The sequence below is a fragment of the Anser anser genome (assembly GCF_964211835.1).
Source record: "Anser anser genome assembly, chromosome: 3".
Lineage (NCBI taxonomy): Eukaryota > Metazoa > Chordata > Aves > Anseriformes > Anatidae > Anser > Anser anser.
The window spans coordinates 110,677,180-110,689,394 of NC_139722.1; the positions used below are offsets into that span (position 1 = coordinate 110,677,180).

The 12,215-nt window shown below is 40.2% G+C and overlaps 1 protein-coding gene across 1 annotated transcript; it reads left to right on the forward strand.

The window, feature by feature from the left end:
* The first annotated feature begins 87 nt into the window (after positions 1–87).
* Positions 88–11,761, forward strand: MDH1 (malate dehydrogenase 1). Its single transcript, XM_083832229.1, has 9 exons — positions 88–304; positions 5,240–5,338; positions 5,667–5,763; positions 6,754–6,929; positions 8,272–8,394; positions 8,527–8,703; positions 10,152–10,265; positions 10,468–10,557; positions 11,125–11,761. Exons 1-9 carry the CDS (start codon positions 302–304, stop codon positions 11,248–11,250), a joined length of 1,005 nt encoding a protein of 334 aa, XP_083688355.1. The 5' UTR covers positions 88–301; the 3' UTR covers positions 11,251–11,761.
* Positions 11,762–12,215: the final 454 nt, after the last annotated feature.

The window sequence follows — 12,215 nt, forward strand, 5'->3', positions numbered from 1 at the left end:
CTCCGGCGCGCATGCGCAGTCGCCGCCTGCTGCCCCCGAGCTGCGTCCGCTCAATGAACGGGCCCGGTGGGCCAATAGCGTCGGGGGGCCTGGCGCGCGTGCCCCGAGGCACGCTGGGAGTTGTAGTTCCTCCCTAGCAGCCACCCTCGGAAGGCGGCGGGACGCGAGACTACATTCCCCGGGCGGCTGCGCGGGGCGGCGCGCCCCGCCCCTTGCCTCTGTACCTCAGCGCGGCGCTGCTGGCGGTCGCAGTCGCGCCGTAGAGGTGACCTCGAGGTTGACGGGCCCGCCGCTCCCAGCCATGGTCGGTGCCGTTGGGGGACCGTTGGGGGGCCGTTGGCGGGCCGTTGGCGGGCCGTTGGCGGGCTGTTGGCTCGCTCCTTCAGGCGGAGGTGGTCGCGGAATGGCACCCGGCGGGTCCCCGGAGCTTCCCCAAAGCCCTCGCCTCGGCTTGGGCCCCGCGTTCGCTTCCAAAGCCTGTGAGCGTTTGCTGGTTTTGTGGGGCGTCCAAGGGGCCGCTGCGGTTGTCTTGTCAAGGAGAAATGCCGGCGAGGTGTTCGCATCTCGGGTCTCGGCCCTGCGTGCTGTCAGAGGTCCAGGGGGTTTGCTAGGCTCTGCAAGTTGTCAAGGAGCTTCTCCAGCTCTGCACTGAGGGTGCATGGATGAACGGGAGTGCTTGGGTTTGTATGTACACGCACACGTGTGCATGCATCTTGTACAGAGACCTTGCTTTCCTTTATAATCTTGAAAGTATTTCTTTTCGCTTTTTCACCTAGCCATTATACCTTCTCGTTCAAACGTTTAATTTTAGTACTTATCTACAAAAAAGATGTCTGCGTGACCTGAAACTTGCCTTTTTTTTCCAGTTATATCCTAAGATTACATAAGCCTGTAAACTTTGTCTGTTCTACTTTTTTTTATTATTATTATTATTATTCAATATATGTGTTGTCAGGAGTGACCTCAAGTCAAAATGTTCTGTTTTGCACTTGAGCTTTCAAAATGCTGGCTGCCATGAGGTTGTTGGTCTCCAAAGGATCTCCTAGTTGAAGATGTTCCTTTGGTGCTCAGACTCTTCAGAGTATTGCTCTTTTCATTCTTTCTTTCAATATTCTAGGTATTCTTCTGCTGTTGGGCAAAGGCTTCAAACCTCTGAAACAAAATCTTCTGTCTATTGATGCAACCGCTGTTAGCTAAATGAAACGGAAAAAATTTTTAAGGGCACCTTCCTGAAGGTCACTTGGGAAGGAAAGAATTCCTTTGGAACTCTGTCTGTGAACCACAGCGCTGCTGGGTTACTAAAGTACACGGCTGTCTTGATTCCTTCTGCCGCATTTCCAGACAGATTTATTGTGAGTGCTTCCCTGCTGCACAAAGGGAGGCCCCAGGTTTCCAAGGCAGTGCGGTTAGTTAAGCTCACTGGTACGCTTGAAGCATTCTTGTCAGCAAGGTGGGATAGCTTCGTTGGCATTGACGGTCAGGAATAATGCAAAGCTGATGGCGTGTTACAGAAAGTAAACTTCAGCAGCAATAATGCTTATTCAGTTCTTTAGTAATTGCAATTAGTAATGCAAAGTCCATGAGTAGTGTAAACAGGCCATAGATTTTTCTCCTTTCCACACCTGGTATATAGCAGGCTATTTAATATTGCTCTTTAACCAAACTTTGTAACCTGCTGATCTGTTTTGCACTGTAGTGCTATTGTCATGTATGGCACTGATATTTTAGGTCTGCTGATATCACAGGTCATTATATTAGGTCAGCAGTAATCACAAAGATAATTTAGGCATAGAGTTCTTAAGCCAAAGTTGGATTGGGAGAGGTGTTAAACCCACAGTTTCATCATTTGGTAACAGAATCTTCACTTTTATCTGTGATGATTTGGAGGCGGGGGGATCCTACATGATTGTTGAACTAGAACATTAGGACAAACATATCTAGGGTTGCAATATTTACACTTTTTTGCTTCCTTCTTATGATTGTTCTCTTTCTGTTTCTTAAAACTCTTAAATTACATATCTGATTTACGCAGAGTGGAAAAAACTTTGGAATTAAATAGCTCAGTTAGATTTGTTATATTTTTTTTCTCTAGCTCATGTCTACCTGAGGGTGAATAAAGGTCACCTCTGCAGTTACCAACGCATGAAAGTATTCTTGTTGGAGGCCAGCGCAGGAGCCAAGTCACGGATTAAAGTGCCTGAACACAAATGTGTGGCACCTACAACTGCCATGCAGAGAAGCTGTCAGCTCGAGAGCTGCATTCTTCTCTAAGCTCCCTACTCCAAAAGTAGCCTCAGATGCTCAGTGCTACCAGTTCTTAGATGTGATGTGACATTAAGTTTTCTAGGAAGAGTTAACTCTTATTAATCCAACATACTTAACCTTGTTAATCCAACATACTGAGGGCTTGGAGAGAAAAAACTAAATAGGAAGAACTCCTCACTTTGTTAGCTGTCGCATTTCTTCCAGCCCAAAATAGAGGGAGGACAACAGGAAGGATGGTAACAAGCATTATTTTTTGAGAGGGTGGATCTGCGTCAGACTGAGGGTTTTTTAACAAGGCTAAATGCTAAGTCTGTCCCAGGAAAAAATAGACCTACCTCTGGCATTTTTATCTTCTTGTTCTGTTGCTGTGCTAAATATGCACCATAATGTTAGTAGATTTATTAAAATTTTTAATGTTTAAATCCCAATAACATATAAAGTGGAAAGCATATAGTGGAAAAAAATTTTGTTGAATTTGTTCACCTTCTGTGACACCAGCGTAGATTGGCTCACAGTTTGTGAAGGAGAAAGAGCCTAACTTCTTAGTCTTCTATTTCGGCAGAAATTCTCATGTCAAATTCAATGTTGATTTAAGTTACCATGTAACACCAAGAAAATGCGTTCGGCAGTTTTCGCCCTGAGTTCTGGCGTAGAACGTGTAACACAGGATCTGTTTTTATATGCTACTGAGACAGGATTTTACCAGGCCAAGTTCTTGCAACGCAGTAATTTTTCCAGTACTTACTTTCTAAACTGATATATGATTAGCTGCCTTAAAACGGCGTTCATTGTTCCATTTGCTTAAATAAAATGTAGGTTCTCCTTAAAAACACCTGGAAATGTTGGCAGCTAAACCTGCTTAGTCTGTGCTGCCCATCATCATTCAGACATTATAGTACATTTGTAGGGTATAACTTCCCTACTCTAGAACAGTGCACTGAAACTAATTTTGAGATTTTAAAATGGGAAGAATTGATTTTCAGCTTTCTTCCTCTCTCTTCACATCATTTTGGTGAGGTCTGAGACTCCCAGTAGGACAGGCTCGAAAGAAAATAATGCAGTTCAACACCTTAGCTGGCAGCTATTTAACTAAATATTTGAAGAGTGTAATGCAAAACAAAGGTGAAGTCACGTTGAGTTCTACATCTGTGTGTTCAGGAGTAGTAACTTCATCACTTCTGCTCTCATTTTATCTATTATGGGGTAGAATGGGATGGCTGCTGGGTGGCCTCATTTTTGTGGTTATCTAATGCTAGCTTGATGCAGCTGTGCTTGGCTGGTAACTACTGCAGGGAGTATATACTCAAATCCCTAAATTATCTCCCTATAAATATTCATAGCAGGAATGTTGTTGGGAAGGATGTCTAGAGGTCATCCAGTCTGACCTCTGTCTTGCTCTGAGGTTGTCCACGGCAGCCCGACAGCAAATCTTTTTTACTGCTGCTAAATTGGGCATTGCATGGCTTTTTCATCTGAATCTTGAAAGCCACCAAGGGTGAAGTTTGCACAAACTCTCTGGGTACCTTGTTCCAGTGCAGCAGTACCCCCTTAGCCAAGAATTTTTCTCGTAATGTCCACGCTGAACCTTCCAAGCTGCAATTTGTAGCCTCCTTTTCTGCCATCTGCCATTACCAAGAAGCATTTGGCAGTGTTATTTTTGTAGCCCTCCTCGAAGCAATGCTAGGCTGCTGTTGGAGCACCCTGTGTCCTCTACCTTTCCAGACTACGTGCAGCTTCCTCAGCGTCATCTTACAGCACGTGAGAGCTGGGCTCCAGCCATCCAAGTCATGCTTGTCTGGACCCTTCCTGGTTTTCGACATTCCTCTAAAATTCAGAGCCCCCAAACTGGATTCGGTATTTTAGCTGCAGCTTCTCCAGTGCTAAGCGAAACAACTGCCTGTAGTCTGCAAGCTGTACTTTGTAATGTAACCCAGTATGCAACTAAATCGCTTCAGACATAATTAAATGTGTAAAGTGATTTGTCTGTAACTTGAACAATCATCTTTTAATTATCTGAAAAAAATTGAGTGTGTAATTCCAGCAGACTGGTCAGAGTCTGCTTGTTCCTGTCTTAGCATAGTCTACCGCAGCCATAATGCCTATAGGGAAAAAGGGAGATGCAAAAAGCAGGCTTAAAGAATATCAGATTATGAACAACAGCCTTTGGCAGGTTTTGCCTTTTCAGTATTAACTAGCCTCTGGAGTTCCCAGTGTTCTGGTTCTGATTAACAAAATGGACTTTTGCTGCTGAGTAAGCCTTCTGGTTGTTGTTTGTTGTTGTTCTTAGTTACAATATAGCAGCATGTTGGCACAGTGTTCTCCCAGTCTTTTTGGAGTTTTTGGTTACTTTGATAATGGACAGTTATATCAGGGTTATTAATGTCTTTATTTGTCCATAATGTAGCTTTTGTCTGTGGATTTGTTAAATTGCTGTGTAACAGTTTAGAGAGGCATTAGTTATAAGTCCAACAGATCCCTTGGCTTATGGCATTCAGCAAGTTTTTGGTTGCAAGTAAGCATTCAAAATGCTTAATAAAATCAACCGTCAGTATTGTAAGAATCTGAAAACTGGCAAAGTGCAACAACTTATGAAATGTCTCAGTGAGGTTAAAGTGTAAGCGGGTAGTCTAATGAGTGGGTACGTGTTGCAAACACCTTATGCTAAAAAAAAATAGCACTGTTAAAAGGCATACAGAGTTTTTCAGACTGTCATTCCTGGCGTTTTAGGAGCTTTTCCAGGAGTGTTTCTTGTTGGGGATATTTTTGAAAGCGTGGTTTGTTTCTGTAAAGGCAGGTAGAGAAGTTGCTGGTGGTTCCAGCGTGATCCCAGGAGCTGGCCTTGATCCACATTTAGGCACATGATATCATCCAGGTTAAATAACCTTATTTCTGTAGTAACTTAATTTTTACTGCTCTGAGGTGGTGTGAGCCTGCACTGTGTGGCTGTGGATAAGTCTTCCCAACTTTCTTCCAGGGTGAACCTATCAGAGTCCTGGTGACTGGAGCCGCTGGGCAGATTGCTTACTCGCTGCTCTACAGTATTGCCAAGGGAGATGTCTTTGGCAAAGAACAGGTAAATGTCAACTGAATTTTCACTCCTCTCTGCTGTGCACTAATGAATAGTATCAAAACTGCCGAGTTCTACAGAGCTGTCAGAGGCTTTTTTTTATTTTTTGTAGGCACTCAATTTTACCAATATGCTAGCACTTTATTCTTTAGGAAAAATGAGTCCTGCTCTGTTAGGCAAGCTTATGTAGTTGTTTGTGGAGAAGTTTTACAGCTTGTGTAAATGGATTTGAAGTTGATACCCCTTGCACTAGATAATTTGTCCTGTTATCTGCTAGAAACTTAATCTTCAAAGCAGGTGACTGACCAATTCACATTCAATTGTTCTTTTACAGCCGCTTGTGCTTGTGCTGCTGGATATCACCCCCATGATGACTGTTCTGGAAGGTGTAGTGATGGAGCTGCAAGACTGTGCCCTGCCACTGCTGAGAGGTGGACAAAACAAGTTTTTCTTATGTTTTCGTATACTTAACAAGATGTTCTAACATAGCTACTGGATTTATAACTTTCTTTAAATGGTGATAACCAGAAGAAATATTTGGACGATCCTTTTCTTGGTTTTATATTTTGTGGAAGTTAAATTCATTTGACTTAGGCAACGTGCTAGAAAGAGTGTCATGAAGTACATCAATTGACTAAGTAGATATCTGAGTTTTGGTGTACATAATCTAAACCTTGGTAGTTAGCATGTACAAAAAATCATCACTAACCTCTACATATACATATACATTGCATTCTGGCCTAAAGGTGAAATAACTTTGAATCTTTGGCTATGGCTACATGCTTCTACCAAATGAAAAAGCTTTTCTTTAGAAATACCTTCTTCATAAAGAGACAAACTGAGAAATTGCTCCTCAAGTCACATAAGCAAGTTAAGTTCATCTGTTCTAAACAAGCAGAAGAGAGGGAGCCAGTAGAAGCTACAGTAATTATTGCAGTACTTAGTTGAAGAACATGTACCTTCCAGCTCTTGTACAAATCAAACCTTCTTCAGTTTGAATTGTTGTTAAAGGTAAAGGAAAACCTCATTTATGTTGGTACTTGGTACTTTACATTGTAAATTAATTATTTTGGCAACAGTGAAGAGCAACATATATATGTATGCGTGTATGCATATGTATTTATAAATATGTATACACGTATGTATTTAGAGAGAAACAAAAGGTATATTTTGACATACATCTTTCTCCTGTACTTAGAATTTATAGTTTTAAATATTTGTATATAGAAACTGTTGACTAGTATGTATTTAATCTTTGGCTTTAAGGCCAAATTACTGTATTTGTATTTTTGGAAAGGAAAGGTGCTGCTGTTTTCAGATTGCATTAAATATTATTTATGAACTGAGGAATAATCCAATTAATGCTTTGCCATAAGTATTTATCTTACTCAGATTTTTGTTTTCCCCTTTCCTTTTTTTAGAGGTCATTCCAACAGACAAAGAGGAAGTTGCATTCAAAGACCTTGACATAGCAATTTTGGTTGGCTCCATGCCGAGGAGAGAGGGCATGGAGAGGAAGGATTTACTCAAAGCAAATGTGAAAATTTTCAAGTCTCAGGGTGCAGCTTTGGACAAGTATGCCAAAAAGACTGTCAAGGTAAATACAGAAACTGAATTTTAAAAATTAACTCTTTAGTGAGTTATTTAGAGATCTAAATACATTGTAAAATGATACTGTGCAAGGTGGAGCCTATTCAGTGAAGGCATTCCTTTTCTTAAGCCGTGGAGAATATACCACAGTCAAGGTTTGAGATATGGTATGTTAAATAGGTAGATGACTTAGTTCTTAATTCATTCAGTGGAAAAGGTAAGTCTTAGAATGTATCGCTATATTCCACACATACTCTGGAGTGGTTACCAGCAATTCTTAAATTAATAAATAAAAGCCTATATTTTAAAAAAGTATTCTGCTTGTCCTCTCTTCTCTGGGAGAACTGTATTATCCGCATGCAGCTGCCTACTTTGTATCCATCTGTGGCTTTAACATAATGACCCTTAACTTCAGCGTCAATATGGAATTACAGTTGCACAAAAAATTGGCTTTATTTTAGTTGTTTGTGACTTGGTCTTTGGAACATTGGAAGCTTTTAATTGTTCTCTCTCAGATCGCTTCAGCACAGTTAATGGGATCATGTGGCTGCTCTCCTACTGCTCTTAATCTCGGACCCAAACTCCAACTGTGCTTTGTAACTGACTTTTTAATGTCTACTTCCTCTGCTGATGGACTTCCTACTGCTTCTAAAGACTTGTTTGCTGCTTTATACAGTTGGAATAAAAACTATCAATATAACTATTGCAGAGTAATGGAAAATTTACTGAACTTATTTTCAAAAGGGGGAAATACAAAGGAAGGTTTGTGGATTAGCTTGTGTGATTGAGATTATATGGAGCTAGACGTTAATCATTTGAGGCATATTAGTAGATGAAGGGTGCATAAAAATTGGTTTTCCCATTGTAATAAATCAATCTAAGTTCAGGCAATATTTTACTTCTGCCTATGAACATTGAGATAAGCAACTGTTCTAATTATAAAGCAATTATATAAAGCAGTGACAGCCAGTCTAGGAACAGTTTTTAAGGTGATAGTGAATTTCCTGTTGACTGACTAGTATCTATATATCGTGGCTTTCATGCATCCAGTAGCATGGAATTTGAATTCAGGCTGTGGGTCAATGTGCAGATCTCTCTGGAAGTCTTGTTCTTTCATATTTGTCGAACTGTAAAGGAAATACCTAGCTAGAATTTTTTTCTGTGCGCATACAGAAGACTCAGTGACTATGAACAACACTTATAAAACAATCATGTTGGACACAACCAAGAGATTGTTGTGTCAAAGGCAAAGCCATTCCCTATATACAGTGTTTTTGTATTTCACTTGAAGGAGTTGTTTTGCAAAAACAGTATTTCTGACTAAGTATATTTTTTGATGCTTCATCAAGGTTGTGGTAGTTGGGAATCCAGCAAATACCAACTGCCTGATTGCATCAAAGTCAGCCCCATCAATACCAAAGGAGAACTTCAGTTGCTTGACTCGTTTGGATCACAACAGAGCTAAATCTCAGGTAAAAAGAACCTTTTCAAAGTAGAATGCTTTCTGTTGTGTCTGCTAAATACAAACAGAGCAGCACTTTCAAAGAAGTTTGTGAATTGAGAAGTTTAAGTTAATACAGTGGATGTCTTTAATTTCCAATTAGATTGCTCTCAAACTTGGTGTGACTTCTAATGATGTGAAGAATGTCATCATCTGGGGCAACCACTCCTCCACTCAATATCCAGATGTTAACCATGCGAAGGTAAATGTGAAAGGGAAGGAAGTTGGAGTTTATGAAGCGATAAAAGATGACAGCTGGCTGAAGGGAGACTTTATCCTGGTAAGATCTTGATTTTTCTTTTTTTTTAAAAAGAACCTTCTGTGCTTCTGCTTTCTCCTAACTTCACACAAAACTGTAAACTATATACCTAACTGACTTAGTCCACCAAGCTCTTCCTGTGTCAGAACATCCATTTATCTAGAGTAAATCATCTTCAGATAGCTTGTCTTAATCAGTTATTTGCTCTTGAAAATTCAAGCCGTTATGAAACTTGTGTAAACACCGATAGAAAAATCCACTTAGGTTGCTCAAATGATTCAACAAAAAAAAAAAATTTGGTCATAACTTAGGCGCAACTCATCTGACACACAAGCACTATTGGCAGCTCACTGTAGTGGCTTTGTGGATGAAGCAGGCTGCTTCCCACCCAGCCACCAAAAAGCCTAGCAGCCCTCCCTGCTGTGTGTGTGGTGCACCCCGTTCCCCCCTCCCGCAAATCATAATCTATGGCCTCATCATCAACATTTCTCAAAAATCTGAAGAAAAAAAAAAAAGGAAAACATGCAAGTCTTTTAATGTGGGTTAGTAATAAGTGAAGGTATTAAAACAAAATAATGGTAGTAATAGACAGAGAACAGCCTACCTAACTGCAATATAAAGTGGAAGAGAATTACTAAAACCTTTCAACATGACTCCAAGCAGATGTCCATTGGTTGGTATTGCAGTGTTACTGGTATGTTGACAGCCAAATTCTACTTCTTAGCCAAGACACATTTAGTATGGGGCTTGGGGTGTGTTTTGACACATGACTGTGCTCTGTCCTATCTTGATTTGGATACAACTTATTCTACTCCATGCTTGCTGATAAAGAAAAAATGATTGTATAATAGCAACCAAGGTTCATGAGCCAGTGTGTAAGCAGAAACCTGTTACAGGAGTTTCTCATTGACATGTCCTTGATCCTGTCTTGGCCATGCAAAGTACAGGAAGATACTGGTTTTGCATTCTAGGTACATTGTAATGCTGATCTGTGCTCGTATAGTTTGGCTAAGATAAGGAGGGGCTGAAGGAATCTTCAGGGACTATGTGAATTTTATGCATTAAGTACCATAGGATTGAGACCATCAAAAGTTCATGTTGGCATTCAGCTAAAAACCCAAATTCCCAATGAGGCTCTAAGAAGTCTGTTACTATTGACATGCTTGAAGTCTCTTGGTGGTAAAAGCTTGAAAGATCTGGTTAGTAAGAGAAGTTAGTGGGCTGCTAACAGTAAAGCAGGTATAAAGAAGTGAGCAAGCCTTTAAAATATTCCATCGTGTTCTTGTCTTAGCAAAACTCTAATAGTATTTCTGCTTTGTATGCCATGTTCGTTTACTGATAGAAGAGCATCTTGACTGATGAAATTAAATCACGCTTGGAAGGCGGATTTTCCGTATGGCATTCACTAGCAACAGTTAGACCAAACCGTGATTTTGCTGCTTATAATTTATTTATTTTCTTAATTGCAGACTGTTCAGCAACGTGGAGCAGCTGTTATAAAGGCTAGGAAGCTGTCCAGTGCAATGTCAGCTGCCAAAGCTATCTGTGATCATGTGAGGGACATCTGGTTTGGCACTCCAGCGGTAAGATGTAACTCTTGAGTAAGTCCTTGTTTGCCTGATGCTTTGATTACATGCCAGTGTCTTTGAACTCAGGCATCTATGTGTGTTGAGAAGGGGAATAATCAAACTCTCTTCTAGTCTGTGTCAGGAGGTGCAATATATTGGAAGTTAAAATTTTGCTTACTTTTAGCAGTGAGAAAATTATCTTTGTTCTCTCTTTCAGGGGGAATTTGTTTCCATGGGAGTCATTTCTGATGGCAATTCTTACGGTGTTCCTGAAGACTTGCTATACTCATTCCCTGTTGTGATCAAGGTAACTCGTCTGTATTTACATCTAAGTGTTTTCTGCAAGTCCTAGCTAAGTTGTCACAGGAGCTTCTTTAACAGCAGTGCTTTTGGTATGGAACTGCAGTGGCTGGGACTTGAGGGTTTTAGCAGTCTGTCACAGAGAGGACTGTTGTTCACTGTTTTGGAAGTAGTTGTCAAATAAGTACAGCAAAGCAATCTGACATGACTAGCTACTTCTGGAAGTATTCTTTGAAAACAAAATTCACTTCTACTTGTTGTAAACTTTTTCTGACTGCATAGATCATGTTTGAAAAAGCGGTCTTACTCGGTTCTTTTACAAGTTCAGATCTTTATCCAACAGCAGGAAAATACGATTTTTCATTTAGCTGTGAACAATGCTTACCACCTTTACTAAGGTACAAACTCAGTGTTGTACATCATTAAGAGCAAGCTAGTTTTAAATTAGCCAATTTGAAAATTCTCTTCAAAGGTGACATTTAGTTCTCTGTAGTTCGTAGACTGTAAAGTTTCCTTTGTGCACACTGAGTGAAGCTTGTTCTCACGTGGAGGGCTTTTCTTTTTCCCCAAACAGGACAAGACCTGGAAGTTTGTTGAAGGTCTTCCTATTAACGATTTTTCTCGTGAGAAGATGGATCTGACTGCTAAGGAGTTAACTGAAGAGAAGGAGACTGCTGTGGAATTCCTCTCTAGTGCATGACTAGGTGATCCAGAAATACAAGATCACTTGACAATGTCAGAATCTAAAAGTCGTCTCTAAGTCTGCTACCAACACTATTACTGTATTCAAGTCAACTGTCTGTGGCAATTGTGCATTTTAAAGTTCATATGCTCACTGGTACTGTTGTGCCTATTGAGTTATTAGCGAAAAAGATTATTAAGTAAGTGAAACTAGTTTGTTGACCAAACTTTGTTCAATACTAGTTGCTTTCTGTGTATGATAAAATAATTGAGTAATTGTTTGCCTCTGCCTTGGCTAGTAACGCACAACTTCAGTTTTGATTAGAATTTGGCACTATTGGAACATATCCTGGTCTATCATCACTTCAGCATCCTATGGCTCAACTGGGAAGGAAATTAAAATGCCAATAGGTTTCCTTGAACTGGTAGTTCAGTGACAAGTCTATCACTGGGCATACTCCAAATATATACTGTTCACTCTGGTCATGCTTACAATGTTTGTCAAAAATATTAAAAGATGCTTAATCACATAATGTCTAAGAGTAGTCTGTTGGACTTTACTTGCATGTTTTAATTGTGTAGGTAGAAGAATTTAATAGTACAACTTTCTAAAATAGGTTATTAAATTTTATTTTTTAAGCTAGTTATGAGAACTTTAACTCACACTTCCATTTGTCTCTCCCAGGCAAAATTACTGTATATCAACATCAGACATGAAAGCCTGAAGGCAAATTTATACTCCAGCACTACAGCTCCAAAGCAGTTTTAGTACTGTAGCTCAGTACTAATTTGGTTGTGGCTTCAAAGGCAATCAGAGCCTTTTGTCCCAGGAGACAAGAACCTCGCTTGGTTAAGGGCAAGAAAGGTTAATACATATGCTTGAGAATTCTTACTGCAGCCTCCAACCACTTCACTGCAGGAAGCTATTTCAAATATATTGAACTGTAATTATTCCTTTGCAATCACAAGTGAATGTTTCTGCAA